The sequence below is a fragment of the Lepisma saccharinum genome, chromosome 15, assembly GCF_977018435.1.
Source record: "Lepisma saccharinum chromosome 15, izLepSacc3.1, whole genome shotgun sequence".
NCBI classification, from domain to species: Eukaryota; Metazoa; Arthropoda; class Insecta; order Zygentoma; family Lepismatidae; genus Lepisma; species Lepisma saccharinum.
In genome coordinates, this window is record NC_139243.1 from 12709655 (window position 1) to 12732770 (window position 23116).

Genomic DNA, 23116 nt, shown 5'->3' on the forward strand with positions numbered 1-23116 from the left:
CTTTCTAACTTACAATTGCACAGTAAAAAGGAACCAAGCTGACTTTCATGTTCTATAGATTATTGTTTCACAAAAATGTGTGTTCATGGCTGGAATAAATTATTATTATTGTGTGTAAAAAAAATTTGCATGGATAAAAAATAGATTAGGTCTATACTGATTTATTGAACATAAGTATTTTTCTAGAGCGTAAATATTTATTTCTTAAACTTGTTTGGATGTGCAGTCAGGGGGATAGTGCTATTTTCTCAAGTGTTCTCTGGTTCGATCCTCTTTTGAGGCACATTGCGCTGGTTGTTCAGATCAAAATTTAAACTCTAGGTCCAGTTCCGATTGACCAATCTGAGGATAAAGTTGAATGTTTCAAACGTAGAAAAATATTCTCGACATTAAAAGTTGTTGATAAAGACAGACCCTTTGAGCCTTCAAAAATATTAGGCATAATCCTACATTGAAGAACCTAGCAGTTGGGAGGGGTGATAGCCCATATCGCCCTCCCCATGGATCCGTGCCTGGTGGAGAGTGTTAGGAGAAGAGAACAAGATTGGAACACCGTGGAAAGAGAGGAGTGGTGGAAGACCAGGAAAAAATGGAGAGGCTTGACTTCTATGCCGACCCAGCCAGAGGCAGGAAACAGTGAAGGATGATGATGAATGTTAAATCAAAGTGGGGCCTCCCCGATGGCGCAGTGGTGCGTCGTCGCCTAGTAATCAAGGGGTCCCGTTCGATACCCGGTGGAGGCACATAGTGGTTCGGATCCCACTTTAAACTGTAGGTCCAGTCCTGATTAGCCTTACTGTACATAAAGTGGACTTAAAACATCAAATCAATCAATTAAATCAGTGGAATATGTTATCAGGAGCAGGGGTGCAAGGGGTGACCTTCCATGTAGGACACCCAATTGTCAACCTCACTTCCATGTAGTACACCCTGCACTGCATTTTGCAGACGAACGAGGTTCTGGCGACTGGCACTATAATTCTATGTTTTGTCCTAATGTGTGCTGAGTGCCCCTTTACAGCCTCAGCTTTTAACGAGTCAGAATATTTTAATATTGTAGTAACACGACATTGCTATTATGCTATTTTAGATATGGTAAGGGGCTGGACCCCATATAATGTGATGGGTGCAAAATAGCCTAAGTGCAGATGCACCCAAAGTGTTAAATTCCAATCCAATCATCAGGAGCAAATTAATTTTATGAAAAATTTGTACTTGGTACAGAGTCTGAAGAAGACCTTGCTAGAAGGTTGAAACGTTAAGTTTAGTTCTAGTTCGTTTTAAATTAAAATAAATTTCCGCCTTGGTCAGCATATTTACTTTTTCATATCATGGAAACAAGGCTTAATGGTGTTATAAGTTAATTTTGTCAAATACCTACTCCAGTACTACTGTTATTCATTTATTGAAAGATAATAAATGGAACAAATACCAGAATAGAATACAGTTTACTACAATGGAAATCACTCTAAAAGAGTTTTGTTTTATTAATGTGAGACTTGCGATTGATGCTTAGAACACAAATGTTTTATACTTGGGTCATTCGAAATGAATTGGATGAATCGGGATGATTCTTCAGCATGACAATGCAAAGCCGCATACGAGCTGCCAAACACAGGAGGCATTGGCAACAATGGGATTTACGGTGCGTCCCACATCATGCATATTCACCAGATGTAGCCCCCTTGTATTATGAATTTTTCGACAAAATGAAGGATGCATTGTGTGGCCGACACTTTCAATCTAATGAACTCCAGACTGCTGTCCGTGAGTCGTGCAACTCTACTCCAAGAGAGTGATTCTCTGCAGCCATCAGGAAAGTTCCCGATTAAATGGGAGTGGTGCATTCAGTCAGGGGGAGATTACTGGTAATGTACATCTTTGTATTGAAGGTAAAATATAACAAATGTGGATTATATAAAGCTTGTCCAATTCTTTTCCGAACGCCCTTAATATCACGCCCTACAGTTGACAACGATCATCCTCAAGGTTATGCAGTCTAATTCTTGCTTTGGATTTTATTGTCGCCATAGCAGAAAAGGCTTGCTTGCACAAATATGAAGTTGAAAAGGGCAAAAGTATGTCTATTGTTTACTTCACTAGGTTAGGTTGTTCCTCCGCCAGTCCAAGCAAAAAAAACAGCTGGATGTAAAGTAACTAATACATCCTCAGAAAGGAGTGCATCAATGTGGCCTGTAATGCTGTTACAGTGTGAAACATTGCTGTTGATTGGCTCATTCCTAAGCGATATGTGTTGCATGTTGTTTCAGTCTGAAAGCTGCCATAGATTTAACTGTAGGGATGGGACAGATTAATCGGTATTGGCTGATATATGTGTTCGGTAAAATTGCTGATTAGTTTATTGATCTGATATATCTACAAATATCGTATAATTTAGTGCAAAATTCTGCCATTTGATATAATTTTTATGGATAATCTCCATCTGTACTTTTTAAAAAAGTAACTGTCTAAATATGCAATTTCTTTTGCACTGCAGTCACTTGGAAACACACACTTATGATTAAGGAGGTCAATGAATTATTCAGGTTCTTCAAGAACCATGTGGATTTTTTTATCGGAGAATATCGGTATCCCTATTATATGTATTACATATACAGGTGGGACATCTGACTGCCGTGCGAGGGACCCAGGATAATTTCAGGTGAGAATTTTTGAAGCAATATCATGCATGGAGCAGCTCTGGGATTCACCAAACTTCTAATAAATGGAAGTAAAATACAACCAGTGTGTGGTGCTGATGGCCAAGGGTGTGAATGTGTGCGTTCCTACTTCCCCCCCTCCCTATATACCTGCATGGCATGTTGCAATGTTCATGGAGTATTTTATATATCATTTGATAGACATGCCAAATTGAAAAGGCAAAAGTGTGTTAAAGTATTAAGACCAGACCCCACATCATAGGTGCGGACTCCATGGGGCTCGAGCCTCCCCCAATGTTAATGATGTGGGGGCAGAGCCCCTCAAATAATTTTGCTTAAGAGGATCTAATGTATTATTTTGCTTCTCTTGTAAAGTTTACTCTGAATTGTGCAACATGAACTTAACTTTAAATACACATTTGAAATGTTCTAGACCATCAACTTTGGGGGGGCTGAGACCGCTAAATCATCAACTTTGGGGGGGCTATGACCGGAGACAGCAAAACACATGACTTATTACTATATACTAAGTATATAATTATGAGTATTGTTAACTAAAAAGAGTTTCAAAATAAGGAAGTGATATGACAATTATACCAGTATGATGTTTAGTGAATTCTGAACAATTTAAGGTCGTAAACACGACTTTCAGGCAACATTGATATGTACGATATTTAGTTATCCTCGAAATCTCTTCCTCTAGTCCAAAGAATAAGGGGAAAATAATTCTAAAGTCTTTGAGTTTATTTGACACTGGCTTGCAGTAAAGGAAAGCTTATGAAAAGTCTGTACTGCGAAAGCGGAAACGGCTATGATCAAGGGCATTATTGCTAAAGCACGGCGTGCTGTGTTTTTTTATTATTGCAAAATTAAATTTAAAAAGTAAAATATTGTAGCAAGAACAAAAAAGTAAAACTAATTTATATTGTAAATATTCGTTATTTTTATGGGTACGTCAACACTAAGGTTATTTGCACGCGTCACATGTCCTTTCTCTACAAGTCTGTTGCGGACATTAAAACACACCCATACCCTCGCTGGGACTCGAACCCGAGGCCTCCGGATCAAAGCGAGTTGATTCGACCACCCAACACGCTTGGCTACCGAGGCCGGCATAAAACTGTTATGTTGGCCTATTAATGTAAATTCATAGCCTACTCTTAAATAAAAGTGTTAATTGTTATCTAAAAAACAAACGACATAAGGAGACTTTGAAACATTTTCTAAACGTTTTTCATGTTACATTTCATTAGCATCAGGAATATAATATAATAGCTGCTTAAAAACAGCTATACGAAGACGTAATTTTGTTTTTAAAAAAGGAGGGAGTCATTCATTCATTTATTTCAGTGATCAGAGCCCCCCCAATAATTTTTACAAGTCGGCGCCCCTGCCCCACATCATGTTAAAGTGCTGTGTAAAGCCAGAGAATTTGGTTTTACAAAGTGAGGGAACCCTTCAACCTTCAACATGTAGATTGAAAATAAGAGCTGCAAATATATACACTTTGGTAAACTTCATGTTAAATAAAAATTACATTTTCCTTGTTAATTTTGTCTAGTTCAACAACCATAGCATCAGCGACCAAGTAATTATACAGAAACTGCTTCCGATACAAAAACAGAAGTCGGTGTACTGAAAGATGTATCAAATAAAAGTTTATTAAGATGCAAGTTATTCTCATTGGTCAGTCCATTAAAGAATGAATAAACCAGTGAAATATCGACTCGTCAAGTTCTGGTCAGTACTGCAGTAACTGTAGCTCCAAGTGTGTATTTTATGTAGAACTTTTATCATGAAATTAAAAAGCTTTGTTATTGTTCTTCAAAATGTTATCTTAATAAATATATGGGAAGTTATCTGAAACTTCTCAGGTTACTGGAGATGCTGAAAGCAGATTGAATCCAAAATTTCTTATACAGTGTGGTTTGAAAGTACCTTTACACTGTAGTTTACCCAGTTGTATGCAGTGGCGTCTCGTCCCTTGGGGCTTCCGGGGCTTAGCCCCTAAAGAAAAACGGACGTTTTGACGTAATTTTCAATCACCATAATACATAACTATCACACAATCTTTTAAAAGGCGATTTTTACCCACGTAAGTTCATCGTCTGCTGCAACGGATACGACAGCGCTCCTAGCGGCATTGATGTCAGTTATAGGTCTCTGGGCTCGTCGCAGAGAAAGGTGTGGTCTACGCTACACGCTACAGTGAAGGTCACGTGCTAGCAGAGAGAGCAAAGGGTTTGGGTGTTGATTCGGGGCTAGTTCCGTTGCATCACGTTCGTTCGATCCCGCGTGTTGTAGTGTAGTGTTGTGGTGGCTTTTTTTTGTTATGAACAAAGTGGATTTCTTGTTGGCAACACCATTTCAGACATTGAGTGACCAAGAAAAGCTTATTGTTAAACAATTAGGTCCTGACCATCCGAGTGTTACATTAATACAAAAACACAAATCACAATCACGCTCTTTCGATCCAGACTGGTACAACAGAAAACCGTGGTTAACAGCTAGCGAGATCAAGAAAACTCTCTTGTTTTAATTGCCTTTTGTTTGGTGGTGATGCTTCATGGACAGTTCATGGTATAAGTGATCTCAAACATCTTTCTGAAAGAATTAAGTCACATGAAACTAGTTCTTCGCACATTGGAAACACGTTAAAATGGAGTTTGTTTGGAAAGGTTGATGTTCGAACACAAATCGATGAAGGATATAGACTGTCAATTACAAGGCACAATGAATTGGTCCAGAAAAATAGGCATATATTAAATAGAATTATCGATTGCTTAAAATTCTGTGGTCGACATGAACTTGCTCTACGAGGACATAACGAAAGAGAACAATCTTTAAACAGAGGCATCTTCCTAGATTTAGTAAATGAGATTGCTAAGCTAGATAACAGTTTGCATGAACATTTAGAGGAATCCAAAGTAAATAAATACACATCAGCCGTGACACAAAATGAGTTGTTAGACTGTATGTACCAGATTTACAGTGAGGCCCTCCAGGAGGATGTAAACAAAGCTATGTTTGTGTCTGTACAAGCTGATGAAACCAGCGACATTTCTAATAAGACACAATTGGTTATTGTGATTCATTTTGTTCAGTTCTCGCAACTAGTAGTAGAGCATTTTCATGGTTTTGTGAAACTTACTGACAGATCTGCATCAGAGATATCCCAATGTATATTAGATGCATTGGAGCAGTACAAACTAAAAGATAAATTAGTTTCTCAAATGTATGATGGTGGTTCTGCATTCCGAGGGGTACGGCTTGGAGTTCAGAAACTTGTAAGAGATGTTCATCCGTGTGCTTATTTTGTGCATTGTTATGCACACCAACTCAATCTCATAATGCAACAAGTATGCTCTACCATCACAGCTATCAGCATTTTCTTTGCCAATTTATCTGCATTTTCTTCGTTCTTCTGTTCATCTAGTAAGAGAAAAGATTTACTGCAGGAGGTATGTCATTGACGGTTACCGCGAACATGCCAAACAAGATGGAATTTCCAGAGTAGGGTAGTTTCGTCTGTTTACCAGTGCAAGGAAGCCCTGATAGAGTGTTTGGAAATTATTCAGCAAGATGGCTCGTGGGATTCTGTGTCAATTAGGGAAGCAACTGGACTAATACATTTCCTTGAAGGAGAGGAATTCATTTTTTTCTTGGGTGTCTTTAACAGAATAATGCCCTTCATCGAAATATTTTACAATATTTTGCAGAAGAAAATTACAACAATGGTACACGTAAAGGAACATCTTCGCAAATTTGTTGCTGACATCAGTGATATTAGGAATGAACTGGCTAACTCTTCAGATGATAGTTCTGTTCTGTGTACCATCTCGAAGAAAAGAAAAAGCAGTGTTAACAAAACAGCATGCGCTATTGAGTGCTGCAATATAATTATTCATCAAGCCGAAGAGAGATTTGGGGCAACTGAACATTTGGAGTGTTTCAATTTAGTTGACCCTGCAAAATTCCATGACTGGAGGAAGTCTGATTTTCTTGATGATTTGTGTAAGAATTGTGCCAAATACCAGGTAACCAATTAAGTTCATGCGGTTTTTACAACTGTCCGTAGTTTTCGTGCGGTAGTACGCAGTTCAGCCGCCAGGGGTACATGTATGTGTGATTGGCGGAAAGCTCATTCCTTGGCACGTCGGCTAACGTAGATAACAGGTCGCAGTCGATAGTTCGGGAGCAAGTATTCGCAGTGAACCATGGCTGTGTCGAATGCAGTAATCAGGGCGTGTTTACTGTACGAGTACAAGCTGGGCACAAAAGGAGCGGAAGCAGCAAGAAAAATATGTGCATCGTTTGGAGAAGGTACAATTAGTGAACAGACAGCGCAAAAGTGGTTTCAGACCTTCTCGAGTGGCGATGAGACACTGGCAGACAAACCTCGATCAGGCAGACCGAAATCTCTCGATGTGGACCAACTGAAGGCAGCAATTGAAGAGGATTCAAGTCAAACATGTCAAGAACTCGCTCAACGATTTGCGGTAAGTGCTGAAACAATTCGTGTGCACTTGCATGAGCTTGGCAAATCATGGAAACTGAGTAAGTGGGTCCCGCACGAGCTGACTGCTGCGAACCGTCTCCAACGACTGAACATTTGCGCTTCCTTGCTCACTAGGAACAACAACTGTCCAATTTTGGACCGCATTTTGACGTGTGATGAAAAGTGGGTAATGTACGATAACAAGAAACGCTCATACCATTGCCTATCGTCAAATGACACCATACCTTTAACTGCAAAACCTGCTCTTCATCAGCGGAAGGTGCTGCTGTGTGTCTGGTGGACTACGGCTGGGATTGTGCATTATGAGTTCTTGGAAAGTGGTAAAACCATCAACAAAGAGGTGTACTCCGCGCAATTGCAAAGAGTGGCCGAACAGCTTGCAAAAAAACAACCTGCATTAGTGAATAGGAAGCGTGTTCTTTTCCACCAAGACAACGCTAAACCGCATACAGCAAAGATGACCCTGGAGGTGATTTCTTCTCTCGGCTGAGAACTTCTGCCACATCCAGCGTATTCACCCGACATCGCTCCATCAGACTACCATATTTTTTTGTCTATGGACAACCATATGCGCAATCGACATTTCCAAACTCGCGAGGAGGTTGAAAACGCGGTGGTGCAGTTTTTTGCGGCCCTACACAAAGACTTTTTCAAACATGGCATCTACAGGCTTGTACAAAGATGGGAGAAGGTTGTAGAAGCGGATGGTGGATATTTTGCAGAATAAATATAAGGTAAACACATTTGTTTTGGACCTTTTCTTCTTTGTACTAAAACCGCATGAACTTTCTTGGTTACCTGGTATTATCCCTTCATAGAAGAGGGAAAACTAAAGAGTGAACTTCGTGTTCTTTATTGTAGTGAAGAGTTTAAAAACATAAACTCTATCAGTACATTGCATTCGTTTTTCATTGAAAATGATTTAGAGGATACCTTTTCAGAAACAGTAAAAATGACAAACATAGTTTTAACAACTCCAGTGGCAACAGCTGAATCTGAACAATGTTTCAGCACATTGAAGCATATTAAAACCTGCTTAAGAAATGCAATGGGACAAGACAGACTCAATGCCTTGGCAGTGCTTACAATAGAGAAAGAATACATTGCAAACATAGAGGGCTTCAATGAAAAAATAATTACAAAATTTGTTTAAATGAGAACCAACATTCGTAGAAAGGTACATTTCACAGCAATACCTGTTTCTTTTGTAATTCATGTGAATGGTCATTATATTTTAAATTCTTTAAAAAAATAAGTCCAATTTTGTAGTTTAGAGGAAGATAAATACCTGTTTTTTTGTAATTCATATGAATTGTTATTACCTCTTAAATATTTTTTTTAAAAAATAAGTCCAGTTTTGTAGTCTAGAAGAAGAAAAATACCTATTTTTGTAATTCATGTGAATTGTCATTATATTTTAAATTCTTAAAAAAATAAGCCCCGGCCAAATTTGAGGCCACGAGACACCACTGGTTGTACGAATACATTTGTCACAAATATTAAAGGAGTCTCTTTTGAGGTGTGGCTGGCACCACTGACTACCTGGTGGTAGAAAAAAATGCACCAACATTCCGGACGAGTTGTACTTTCACTGTGGAGGAGTGTTTGGTGGCTTGTGTGTGGGTCCACAAAGATTGAATCCCCGGAAAAACAATAGAGGACGACATGAATGACGAGCGTGTGATTTATCGCAGCTTATGCAATCAGAATGTATTTTTCTGTGACAGAAAATCTTTACTCTTTTTTTAGGAAATCGAGCACAATCCGCTTTATGTTATGGTTTAAGCAGGAGTGACAGCGAAACACGAACACAGTTTGGTTTCAACACAACGGCGCACCAGCACATTTCGCTTTGATCATCCGCAGATGCCAGAATGATATTTTCGCAAATCGCTGCATCAGACGTGGGTCAACAAAATGTCCGGCTCCATTGCCTTGGCCTTCAAGAAGCCCTGGCATCAGCACACCTGACAATGCACTCTGAGGGTCTTGTAAAAGAAGAGGTGCAGGAGCGCCAAAACTCCAACAACTAGCAGCTGAAAGATGCAGTTTCTGCAGCATTTCAAAATGTCACCTGTGACATGCTGTTCTTGATTAACCATCTGCCATGGAGATGCATGAGGCTATGCTACAAACATGAAGGAACCCACGGACATTTTGGATTCATCGGGTACAAGCTGTTTAAATAACCACATAATTCAACTTCAATGTAAAGGGACTTTCAGACCACCCTGTAGCCCGACCCTGTGGCCGAGCGGTTAGCACATCGCGCTGCGACGCCAAGGGTCCCGGGTTCGAATCCCGGTCGGGCTTGGTTGTTTGTGAATGTCCATTCATCAATTTCATCCTTTCATCACTCATCCTCATCTTCGCAAATTAGCCAAGAGGCACAAAACGCGAAGTAAAATAAACTAAATCAATCAATCAATCAAGACCACCCTGTAAATGTAAAAACAGCTTTGTTGTTATTATTTTTTAAATATTAAATTCAGAGAAGAGCTCAGTGAACACTTGGACACACTTATTGTTATTGTTACTAAAAATAAATGTGTAACCAAATTGTTTTCCAAATGTACCCCCCAAAAAAATTTCAAATTCTGCTTTCAATTTAAATTATTTCACTCTCAACTGCTGTTGCTATTATTATTTGAGGATAATTCTACTGAAGAAAACTATTTTGAAATCATTGCAATGTGTGGGTTAAAATGTGTATTGTGTGAACAGTAAAAATAAGAAACGTTTTCAAAAAACCAGGCAGAGAATGACTGTTAACAATAGCAACAACAATACAACCTTAGCTTCATGCAACCTTGGAGACAGATGAGCGACCTACCATTTCCTAGAAGAAAGTGTATTTCTTTATGCTGCACATGAATTAGTGAAAGATAGTGCTCATCACAAACACTCAACGATTTATTACTTGCAAGGTAACTGTATGAATGTACATATATATATTTAATTGAAGATTGACAGGAAATTATTGATTTTTATATAACAAATCGTTTTTCTATCATCAGGCCATCAGGAGACTTGTACCTGCATTTTTAATTGAAATGCTTGAATTTGTGACGAAAACATATTGTACTAAGCTTTATTTACTTTAAATTGGAATTAACAAAATTGGAAAAGGCATATTTTGATATTTATAAGAAATTCTGTTTGTGAATTGATATAGTTTTGAAACAAGCAGACATATGTGCAGGGTGCATATAAAGTACGAGGGTTATTTTTTAAGGAAAGTCCGTTTTGCAATAAAAACTAAGTAAGTAAATGTTTTTCAAAAGAACATTTATCTTCTGAATTTACATACACTTCTCTATTTTTCTACATAATTTCTTTGCTGGTTTAAACATTTATCGTAACAAACTACGAGTTTTTGGATACCCTCGTCATAGAACTCTGCTTCCTGTGATGATAACCAGTTACTCACGGTCGTTTTCACTTCTTCATCAGTGTCTAAATGCTTGCTGCCCAGGAAGGTCTTCAGATGGAAGAAGAGGTGGTAAGTGCAAGGTCTGGACACTATGGTGGATGATCGAATACCTCCCAGACAAAAGATTCGATCAGATCTTGAGTTTGAGCCGCAGCATGTGGCCTTGCATTGTCATGAATAAGTACGACACCGGCTGACAGCATTCCATGCCGTTTGTTCTGGATTGTTCGACGAGGTTTTCTTAGGGTCTCACAGTAGGAAGCTGAGTAGGATTTTCTTAAACATATTAACGAAGCATACAGACTGACGCTGTGAATGCAAATGGCGTCGACTGCTGCTCAAGAATGCCGGGAACACATTCATTCCCATGTGCATGCGCAATTTCAAACAGTATTCACAAACAGACCTTGCACCTAGCAACTACCACTTCTCCCGCCATCTGAAGACCTTCTTTGGCATTTAGACACTGATGAAGAAGTGAAAACAACCATGAGTAACCGGCTATCATCACAGGCGGCAGAGTTCTATGAGGAGGGTATCCAAAAACTTGTAGTTCGTTATGATAAATGTTAAAACCGGCAAGGAAATTATGTAGAAAAATAGAGAAGTGTATGTAAGTTCAGAAAATAAATGTTTTTTTTAAAAAAAAATACTTACTTTGTTTTTATTTCAAAACGGACTTTATTTAAAAAATAACCCTCGTAGTATTTTTTTTCTTTTCAAATTAATAAGAGGACCTTAATTGTCACACAGGAACATACAATAGATCATGTGATATGTAACCATACATGATTTGGTGTTACGTTATGATTTAGTACACACAGGAGATGTACTATGTAGAAATTTCAGCAATAAATGTAGGCTCAGTCAGGACTCGAACCCAGGTTCATCAGTGTTTCAAAGGCAACAGATTCCTTTGCAGTAGCACTTGCTGAGACAACTCCACACAGACAGCAAAAAAGCCCAGGACTGGCTCGGTGGCTAAGTTTCTGGACCAGTGGATTCGAGTCCTGGTCGAGCCTGAATTTTTCGTTGAAATTTGTGTATCATTTGGCGTGCCTTCAAAAATAAAACATGTGTTTCTTGAAATGTTGACAACAATCTAATGGAGGAGTGAGTTCCGGACTGTAAGTACCTTTTTAATCCTTTCTGGCGAGAGTTTGCCATGTAAAGTGGTACACAATTCAGTTGATAAATTCTCTCAAGAATGCTCAAAAGTTAATGGTGAAGACTGATCTGGCCATTCTGTAGAGACTGCGATGGAAGTGGAAATGATTCAAATTAACACGTGAATCACAATAGAGAGTGTTACAACTGCAACAGGGCATTCTTATTTATTGCTTACTTTACAGTGTCGCTCATGATCATTTGAGTTTCTGAAAAATGTGCTTGTGGTGGCTGTCAAGAAGTTTAGCATTGGCAGACCAGCAGATATTTGGCCACTGAAAAAGTGATAGGATCAATGTATTGGAATCATGTTGAGAAATAAAGGGATACGTATTCCTAATATCTAATGTAATGTATTGGTTTTACAATTTTTTGTGTACCATTTGTAACACTAGTTGATTTCCGTAATAAATACTGTTATTCAAATCCCTCACTTCCAGATTTGCCACTATTATTTCTTGTAATATTTTACACATTATTGTTTCTCTTTTATAGATGGCATCAATAAATAGTAAAAATGGCAAGCAAGCTAAAATCCATGTTAAGTGCAAAGAACTAATTGCTCTTGCTTATGAAGATGTAAGTATGTGTAGGTGTGTGTGTGACAGAGAGGGGGAGTAAAATGAGAAAATTATAACTAGATAAAAATAATGAAGACACATTCAAATGTAATCCCCTACCTTAAATTTCCAGAAATTTTTCCCACACATAAATATTAATTGCCTTTAAGACAATTTCAGAAGTTCTAAAGGTGGAAATGAGCTTATGAAGTTGTTGCGGTTAGAATGTATTCTAAAACATTATGTTTTTCATACAATATAACTAAAATTTGAATTTTATGGTAAATGTTATATCGTAACATACCCGCTCGGTCTATGAATAATGACCCTTGCTCCTCTGATGATTCAAGGTAAAAAGACCACGTTCTACCTTTTCCACCTGTTTTTGTCTCCTCTCTTTGACTTCTCCCGACTCCCTGTAAAGGTCCGCGTCCTTGCCGTTTCCTGTATAAACTCTTATTCTACATTTTCCAAGAGCAAGGTCTGACAAGTTCTGTCAGGGTCATTATTCATAGACCGAGCGGGTATGTTACGATATCATTTCATCATTTGTAATTTAATCTTAATTTGAATTATTTGCAGGTTATATATATTTAAAATGAGACACAATGATTATTTTTAGGGGGAGGCTCAACACCTAACTGCCTAACCTACTCATGTGCAAATTCCTCCCCAAATATTTTTAAATACTTCAATCTAGCATGCCTAGTACAGAAGGTTGTTTGCCTTATATCCGACTATTTTTGACGGGTACTCACCTTAAGAGATACCGTGCCGCCACCACCGATCATGTTCTATTGGACCCTCAGCATTTTGGACTATCGCCCTGAATCGCAGTTTCCATTGCAGCAAGCTGTAAGCTGGGCTTTTCACAGGAATGTCTTCAAACGGAATGACACGAATTCCTAATTCTTCTGCCATTTCCTGATAAAAACGAAGTGATGTTCTGGCTGTATGACTCGAAACCTTGTCCATATGGATCATCACCTGGGTCGCATCCATTCCATACAATTGTGAGATGTTTCTCCGATAGATAGGTGTCAGAATGGAGTCTTGGGATTCACCTTCACGTTTTTGTCCACCTTGCGTAAAATCAACTTACCCTCATATCCGAATCCCGTCACAACCATAAAGCCACGAGGGAAACTTTCCCTGCACTGACGAACAAAGTTGCTGCGCCCCTTGCCGTCAATGTCACGGTATGTGATCGCCCGAATGTGACCACCGGCAGTGAGATGGACATATGATTCATCCATTATGACAACTTTATTCCATTTGGAACCCGCCAGGTACTTTTTATACAGTTTCCTGCAGTTTGTCTTACGTTCGGCAATGTGACGCGGTAGAAGGTGGTGTACACGGGCCTTCCGCACACACTTCAACCTGAGGCACTTGCGAATTGTTTTGTTCAAAGTTGATGGTGCGAGGTGAAATCTGTGGGCTACATCACGTTGAGTCGGGGGATTTTCTTGGCACGCCAATCGACGGATCCCCCTTAGCACTACGGGTTACACTAAGCTTGCTGCCCTTCTCCTGGTGGTTTTCGTGGGTGAAAGTTTCGCAAGGAGAGCCTGTTGTGTGTAACGGGCCACAATAGCTTTCGCAGTAGTCACCCCGAGTGTTAACCAATTCTCCCGACACTGTTTCACAATGCGTACGTATGAAAACTTAGCATGGAAAAGGGCCATTACGTAACCCTCACAATACCGGTTGATTTTCGGCGCCATTTGATAACATTCACTACCAACACTCACGCACCTACAAGGTCAGACACAACACTGCTCCCGCCAGCAGACCCATAGTTCCACCATGATACACCAGGTGGCAGCACCAAATCGAAAATGGTCGGATATAAAGTGAACAACCTCTGTATAAAAAAGAAAAAAAAAGAGTTGAAAATATTTTCCATATCTTTGAGAGACTGTGTAATTGAGAAAAAACTATTTTTGTAGCAAAAATGTTGAAATAGTTTGCAAAATGTATGGCTGTGAGGAGGGGATTGGCAAACCATAACAACACTCCCAAAGTGTGGTTATAGTATACCAAAACTCAAACCAAGAATATTGAGGTGACCACTCTAATTGCCTTACCACCAAGATAACTTATTCTCCCTCGTGCCACATAGAGGAGTTTATCCACAATTTTCCATCAAGATGGGGGGAGGGGGTGTAAGAATAAATTTAGAGCCAAAATGGCCGTAAGTTGGGCCTTTGTGAACAATTTTATGGGACGTTGAGGAAATTGGGAGGGTGGGGATAAGTTACTCTGTACATATGTAGCTAACTGTAGGGCAAAAGGAAATTCTTTTTTTAAGAAACAATGTCAGGTAGCACGAATATTTCCAAGTTTTTTCATTTTTCATCAAAATAAGAAAACATGAAATATCTTGGGTAATGTACCCAGTATGGAAAAGTGACAAAGGCTTAGACAATACCAATACCACATAGAATTAATTTATTAACCGATAGTGGCCAACATTTTTCTGGAGTTGGAGTGATTGAATGATTTGCTTTAGTTTACTTCACTTTTTGTGCCATTTTTGGCTAATTTGCGAAGACGGGGATGAGTGAGGAGTTGGGAGTGTCTTGCAGAGTTGGCAAAAATGCCATGCCACACTTACGCACATAATTTTCATAATTTTTCTAAGAATTCTAGGGTGAGAAGTACCTTATGTGATATTATGAATATTTTAAAGCTATTCACCCCCACCTTTGGCTGTGATCAAGAAAGTGTGGGGCCCTAACTCCATGCCTTCATTGCATGGTGCAAAGCACAGGGGAGCACTTTACCTTTTTTACGAGCCTGGTAGATTGCTATGACCCAGTTCCAATGGAAAACTTTTAACATACAATTTCTAAATATTATGAACAACTTTGAATTATTACAATTTTCAGGTATTGGATGTGGTATCCGTTTAAGTGATATCAGCTCATTGGCTTCCCTGATGGTGCAGTGGTAATGTCATCAACTTGTAATCAAGGGATTCCGGGTTCGATACCTGGTGGAGGCACATAGTGGTTTGGACTCACTTTAAACTGTAGGTCCAGTACCGATTAGCCTTTCGGTGCATAAAGTGGACTTCAAACAAATAAATCAATCAATGGTATCGGATCAACCCTATAGAGCAACCACAAGAAAAAAAACCTTGGATGAAAAGTTCCCGTGCAGCTATTCCTTCTTCCCTTCAGCTCGGGCCATAAGGAAGCATGGTCCATTCTCCCCCTCCCCTCCATGCGAGAGTACGGTGCACAGGAGTCACGGGTCTGTGCAGGTTTCTTTGCTTTTGGTTCCACTATACCAGTAACAAAAAATAACCAATGCAAATACAGGGTGGTCACAAAGTGGTCATCCCCCCTCCACCCCGTATCGATGGAAAACTTAATAATTGGTTCTATCCCTAGTTACTCTGATAGTGGTAACCATAATTAGAAGGTATATACCATCCCCTCTTATAGCTTTAAAAAAAAAAAAAAATTGAAAAATGGCCATTTATAACATTTGGCTCCTTTTTGATATTTTAGTTGGCACTTATTAAAAAAGAATCGACACCTTTGTTTGCCTACACATCAGCCTATTCTGATAGAGAAAAGCAGAGAAAGCTTTTGGCAAACCAATGGGACAGGAAGATAGGACTCTTAAAGCAGTTGGCATCAAGAAACAAGCCCAATGATAGAAAGACCATTAAGATGTTCAGGGAAGCTGTTTCTGAAAAGCTGGGACTTGGGAAGAAGAAGATCGTTCGTGAACGTTCCACATGGAGGAGTTGTACAATGCCAGGTGAGAAGAGATTATAAGGGAAGGAAGTAAACATCATATTAGTTCACAGGTATCAAGCAAATAATGGATGGAAAGATGAACACCAAGACATGTTAGGACATGTTCCAGTGTGCTATCAGTATTTGTTGGTTTGCATAGCTTCTGAATATGGCACTATTTTTATTTGTTACAATATTAACACACTTGCTGTGGAGCCATTTTTTAGCTATGTTGCTGGAAAGTAAAGCATATTTTAGTGTCAGAATGATGTAAAAAATATATATGTAATCTTCTATGGTATAATTAATCCTCGCGTATTGTCAAAAAAAGTGTCCATCTGTGTTACACATAACCCTTGAATATAATTTTAATTCTGATGCTATGTACAAGGCCCATGGTACATGCTGTTATGACATGTTTCTGGTTTCAGTAACAATACAAGCCTATATGTATCTAGAACTAATTTTAATATAACTGATTGTAGTTCATAATGTAATTAATGCATGCTTCCACATCGAATTTCATTTCTCTATTTTATGAAATTTATAATGCATTATACAAGGTGTGTTCGAAAAGAAAGGTTACAACGGCTAGTATTCATTAAAAAAAATGTATTTGACAACACATCCACTACAGATTATTTAGTGTTACATGAGTTATTTTTCCACATAATTTCTGGCATTGTCCAAATTAAGTCTAGGTACTAGCTTCTGTATTCTACAGTCATAGAATTCTGCCGTCTGCTGCTGGAACCACATTTCAACATCATTCTTGATCTCTTCATCGCCAGGTCTGTTAGCATTTTGGGTACCGAGCTTGCACACAATTTCCTGTACCTCATGTTAAGAGTCACAGCTTCATGAAGTGTTATCTCAGACACTTCCGGAATCATTTTGTGCAATTGTCTTACTGTGAGATGCCGATTTGCACGAATTGTTTCCTCAATGTGATGCAGATGTTCATTGGTGATCACAGACAACCTACCACTCACCTTTTGCATGGAGAAAACTTACGATGGAGCGCACTTCACATTTGGAGGGATTCTGAACCAGCGTAGCCATTTACAGTACATGTTACTTGAACTAAACTCCAGGTAACAATGACAAACGGCCATGAGACGAAAGTGGAAGGATGAAGGTCAAAGCCAGTGTTGCCAACGTATACACTAAAACATCACCTTTCGGCCTATATGGGCTGTAACCTTTCTTTCCAGATATTAATATTTTCTCATGTTTTGTAAGTGGTGGTTGCAGATCATAAGTATTAGGTGTAAAGTTAATTCTTAGAAGCTGTATTCGCAAATATGGCAGTCTGAAATTTTATATTCTCCCTTCAATTTAACTTGTATTTCTTCTTGTTACAATTCATTGTTTCAGTACCTATGTTTTCTATTGTGTGCATTCACTTTCGAAATTTGAACTTGAATTTAAAATTGTGGGTGTGTCAGCACTAAGGCTATTTTACACCCGTCACATTATACGGGGTCCAGCCCCTTATCGTTACACATAACAACTCTAACGTTGCATAACTAAAATCATAAAATATTAAAATCTTCTGACTTTCGTTAAAAGCTGAGGCTGTAAAGGAGCACTCAGCACAAATAAGGACAAAACACAGGACAACACAAACAAAATTATACTGGCCAGTCGCCAGAGCCTCGTTAGTCTGCAGTCCAGGGTGTACTATGTGGAAGTGAGGTTGACTATTGGGTGCAATATGTGGAAGGAGCACCCCTTACACCCCGCATTCACTTTCGAGTTGACATGTTTAATTTTTTCCTTGGTTATGATAAAATATGTGTATGCTTGGTGACAAGAAACCTTCTCTACGAATAATTCTTGTCATCAAAATTATGTGGACTTGAAAAATGTACGCAAGTGGTATGTATGTGTACATCTGAAGATGTGGCTAGAAGCATTTAAAATTTGCAATCTAAGACTTGTAAACAGAGACATTTCAAAGGAAAACTAATTTTCTTAAGTAAAATAAACATACAAAATATGCATTCCGCAGAATTTGTTGTATTTATGATATTACGTTAGAACAATCGAGATGATCAGTCTGTGATATCAACTTGGAAACTTTGGTGTAGAGACTGAAAAGTCAACCATTTATAACAGTGTTCGGGCAGAGTGCTTACCACAATTAACTGTACTAATGTACTTCAAAATTTGTTGCAGATAAAGAACTGAAAGATGTACTGTTGCAAGTGAAGGAGAGAAGATACCATCTAAACAGATTAGTGACAGTGTGTATGTCTCAGAATTGCATGGCTGAAACGAAAAAGGTTCACTCCGAGGTGAGGTTTGAATAGTTTAACAGCAAACAAGTGCATTATCATGGGCATTCTATCATTTTTCAAATTTCAGTGGTCACCCGTATAAAGTTTATGATTATTATTTTAATTTTCAGATAAACATGAATGCATATAAATGTAGTTTGGTTCTGATTTTTGTATGAATTCAGAAAATTAAAAAAAACAAAAAAAGACATGGTATGTGATAAGAGGCATTTCAAATCTTTCACTATGTGAAAATCATCTGTTAATGATGACTTGCACATAACATGACAGCTTAAACTGCAGAAGCTCAGAGTGGAATATATTTTGAGTCGAAGACAATACACAGCAGAGTTGTGTGTATTAGAGTGCTGCAATGAGCGTTTTTCGCTCGAGCGACAAATAGTTCGCACAGGCGACGCTAGATGGCATGCAGAATTGATAGGTCTTACGCTCGAGCAAAAAACGTTCGAACTCTCATACCCTATTAGTACATGTATTTCCGTCATTTGTGTATGGTAGTGGGTCCTCAAATATGAATCGTGAAGTGAAATTGAAAAATAAGTGAACATAGTCATCGTCGCCATGTTAAAATGCAGTTTTTTATATCTTACCGAGATATGTGAAAATGAAATAGATGATTATGGGCTGAAACTACCAAGACTGACATTTTATGTTTCTATGATTATTGGCACATTAAAATTATGTTCAATTGAATGTTATAACCGCATTTTATTATAGAAAACAGTGGTGTATGGAACAATTTCAATCCGTGGGCAATACATATAAATGGTTTGCAGAACATTCACAAAATAAACCTTGGTACTACTAGCTGGCTATATGTGCATAATTAAATGCAGAAAACACAGAATTTTGAAATATACATTAATATGCAGCTACAAATGTGTGCAGTTCATTTGACCTCTGTCACAAGAACGGCTGCTCTGTTTATAAACTTTCATACACAGCTAGGACTGGCACTTTCAATTTGAATAACTCAAAAATGAAATGCATCTTGTGGTATGTGAATAAGATCTTCACATTATTAAGAAATTATACAGTATTAATGGATATCTGTTTACTTTTTTTATATTAAGGTCTTCCCACTTATTGAAACAATGCAGAGGGCGTTGATAACTGCAAGATCATTGTCGGGGAAGGAGAAAGAGATTCGGCTTCTGGTTGCCGGCATTGAGGAAATCGACAACTTCCTTTCTACCAAATCTCAGCTTTTGAGTAACAATTTCAATAAAATGACCGAAACGTGGACCGAACTCGCAAGGACACTACACTCAACAGCATCAAAAGTGGTAAAGAACAAGGCGGAAGTCAACCTGGTAGGATTACAGCCAATGCCTAGCACTTCACGTGGTCATAACAAGACAACGCTACGTGTACACGACCTAGCAAATTCAACAAGCAGTTATTGTGACAAGTCCAGCAGAACACCTCCCGAAACTCTAACGCACATGGAAACACAGTTGAGCTCCAGCAACACAGATGCTGCAACTCCTGACACATGGCCTCTGGACGATCCCCGACGTCTACATCTTGTTCGTCTTGGATACGACGTTGACCTTCTCATTCAACTTGGATTTGAGAAACTGCTTGAAAAACACTATAGAATATCTCTTAGTGAAGACCCCTCCTGTCTTGCTGATAAGACATTTAAAATTTCTTCACCACAAACAAATGAAAAATCTTCAGTTTCATTGCCTCCAGAATATCAATTTAACTGTAGCAGTATCAATATGCCTACATGCAGTGACTCATCTGTCCACATGGACACGTCAAATCAACAAACTGTTAGAGATATCAATAAGTATTTAGTTCCAGAACAATTAAATCATACGCACTGCTGCAATTTTGAACAAAACAAATTGCCCGTTTACACAATTCTATAGTACATAGTAATTTTGTGTATGGTGTAAATAAATTTATATTGTGCAAATTATGAAAACTTGCAATTATTAAAAAACGAGTTTCATACAAAACCACATGTAACTTGTGAAACCAATAATTACACAGAGATCAGAAACTTTGTTCTTGACTGAATTGGATAAGAGGATTCTTGAATAATCTTGAACATAGAATATTAAGAAAATATAGGGACCAATTCAAGACGACAATAATTGAAGAATACTACGGAATCACAGAAAATCATTCAAGGATAGAATGTAGTAAGATGCTTAAAAGAACAATAATTATGCAGTTATGATATGAAGAGAGACTGATAGAACAAGAAAGTGGAAAGAAATGAAAACCAAAACTGAGATGGATAAATAAAAGTGTTGAAGATTAATGGCCAGAGAAAGAGGGCTTTAAGTTTGGTTGATGAATGCACAAAGTGGGAAATGACAGTGTTTAAAATGGAAGGCAAAAAGAGAAGAAAAGTAACATGTACTGTTAGCATGAAAAAAAACCACTGAAAGTAATGCATTAATAAAGCATTATATAATCATACGATATGTAGAGGCAAGAAATTTCACTGAAAATACACATATACTATGCCCCCCCCCCCCCACACAACTACACACATTTGTACAGAGTGTCCATAAAGTAATGATCGGATTTCTTAACTTTTCAGTGGAATTAGATGACCTTATTTGAATGCCCTGAAGATATCACAGCATTGCCATATACTGTATAGCTGGTGTGGCAGATGGAACAGATTCATTGACCCATTGATTCTGATATTGCAGTTTTTATTGTGACACAGTAGACTTTTTGCTAGGGCTCAGATGTTGATGACCTAAAAAATCTAAAAAAAATGACCTAAAAATAATTTTCGCTCTTGAAATTAAAACTTGATTTTTTTGAAGTTGAGTAATTCGAAAAAACTCATTGTGTGGTGGTTTAAACTACTGAAGCAAGGAGAAAAATCAATTAAGTGCTACTGTAGTCTTTATTTTTACTTCAAGGTTACATAAAATAAACCACAAGGTTTTTTCTGTGTAATTAATTCACCTCCATTTAGATATCCGAAGCACTGAATATATAATTTTTAAATAAAAAAAATAGCAAATCAAGGGACAAGCTTGCCTTGATAAAAATCACAGCTGGTAATAGTTCATTTAATTTTTAAGCTGGTCCACAAGCACAGTTTCTATTCTGTTTTCCCCAAAAGCAGCTATAGCTACAGACAGTCATAGATGGTTGCAACACTGTCCGTGCTCGGCTATTGACTTCACTAAATTTCCCAAATGCATGTACCCAGTTTTGGTCCAAGACATATTTCTACCTTTTCCAAACAACAGGCAATACCAGCAAAACACCACATTTAGTTCAGCATTACCGGCTAACCAGTCACATTTGATATACATATTACACTGAAAATGTCTAGTGAATTTACAGGTCTTTTGAACCAAGTTCGGTAGTACTGGTGTTGGCCGTCCATTATTAATTATCTCATTTTTTTCTGAGAAAGAATGGGCAGAAAACAGCTTGGACAAAAGCTCCTTTATAATAGGCTACACATTGTTCTATATTACTAGATACTAACTGGTACCTTCACATATTTTCATATACATTCGGCAAACCAAACCCGTAAACTGAGGAAAACCGAAAACAATACGAGTTGAAACACTCCGATTCACTCGCAAACTCCCTGTCCGATGCTAGCTTCGGTTGCAGAAGAAATACATGCGCAGGCTCCATGACCTTGAGGTGCACGTGCAACACTCTGCCCCTGCTTAACCGATGCGAGAGGAAGATTGCTTCGGCTCAACCTCAGTGCAACCCTGCAGGGACTGGTATTTGTTCTATTTGTAGCGAAGAAATGTGATGGTTTTATCTAGATATTATTGAATAATCGTGTGATTATAATGACATAATATATTGTTACGTTATCGCATATTGTATTCCAAAGCAATGCTTCGGTAGCTTACCTTCTATGCACGCCACTGTATGTTACACTAATCAGTCAGCATCTGAAAATATACTTTTTTTTCGTGTGCATCAGTTTATAATTTTGTCATGACTGAAACCACAGCAAGGGAACCTTGAAGTATTTTCAGTTTGCATTGAGCATAGATTCTATTAATTCATTACCTGCAGTGGATCTATATATAGATTCTGCAAAAAATGGTCTTCTTTTGCAGAGCATCTATATATACGAGGGCGTACCCAAAAGAAACCAGACAGCATATCTGGCAGGAAAGCCCAATGTACTTCTAAATTCTGCCGCGAGATGTAGTGAGGAAACACTATGACGTGCCAGTGTGCTGAGCACCGTTGCTCTGTGTAGACGTGGAGCTGTGCTGTGCTGCATGTTCTTGGTGTTGACAAACGTTTGCTGCAAATTTTGCTATGGCGGATCAGAAGGAACAGAGAGAGTGTGTTAAATTTTGTTTCCTATTATGGAAAACTGCAGCTGAGACTGTAGTGATGCTTAAAGAAGACACCCTAGGTAAAACGCAAGTGTACGAGTGGTTTGCATGTTTCAAAAAGGGTGAAATGTCAGTGGAAGACCAACCACGATCTGGACGACCTGCCACAGCAAGAAATGACGAAAACATTGAAAAAGTGCGAAATGCTGTTTATGAAGATCGCCACCAAAGGTCAAACTGTTAATCAGGATTTCTACATGGGTGTGTTGAGGTGACTGCGTGAAAATGTGCGGCGAAAACGTCCAGAAATGTGAAAGCGTGGCGACTGGTTGCTCCACCACGACAATGCCCCAGCCCACACTGCTGTGCGTGTCCAACAGTTTTTGGCGAAAAACCAAATGCCCGTTGTTCCTCA

The 23116-nt window shown here is 38.5% G+C and overlaps 1 protein-coding gene and 1 pseudogene across 1 annotated transcript; both read left to right on the forward strand.

The window, feature by feature from the left end:
• Window positions 1–6877: 6877 nt before the first annotated feature.
• LOC145999780 (histone-lysine N-methyltransferase SETMAR pseudogene) lies at window positions 6878–7669 on the forward strand (annotated as a pseudogene).
• A 2328-nt stretch (window positions 7670–9997) lies between these two features.
• On the forward strand, window positions 9998–20277 carry LOC145999781 (uncharacterized). The gene is made up of 5 exons (XM_083137083.1): window positions 9998–10106; window positions 12275–12358; window positions 15861–16116; window positions 18276–18394; window positions 19471–20277. The coding sequence occupies exons 2-5, from the start codon at window positions 12275–12277 to the stop codon at window positions 20275–20277; spliced, it is 1266 nt and encodes a 421-aa protein (XP_082993209.1). The 5' UTR covers window positions 9998–10106.
• Window positions 20278–23116: the final 2839 nt, after the last annotated feature.

Coding starts and splice junctions, on each gene's coding strand:
- LOC145999781 (XM_083137083.1), top strand. CDS start 12,275: ATGGCATCAATAAATAGTAAAAATGGCAAGCAAGCTAAAATCCATGTT. Junction 12,359..15,860: donor TTGCTCTTGCTTATGAAGAT/GTAAGTATGTGT, acceptor TTGATATTTTAG/TTGGCACTTATTAAAAAAGA. Junction 16,117..18,275: donor GAGGAGTTGTACAATGCCAG/GTGAGAAGAGAT, acceptor AATTTGTTGCAG/ATAAAGAACTGAAAGATGTA.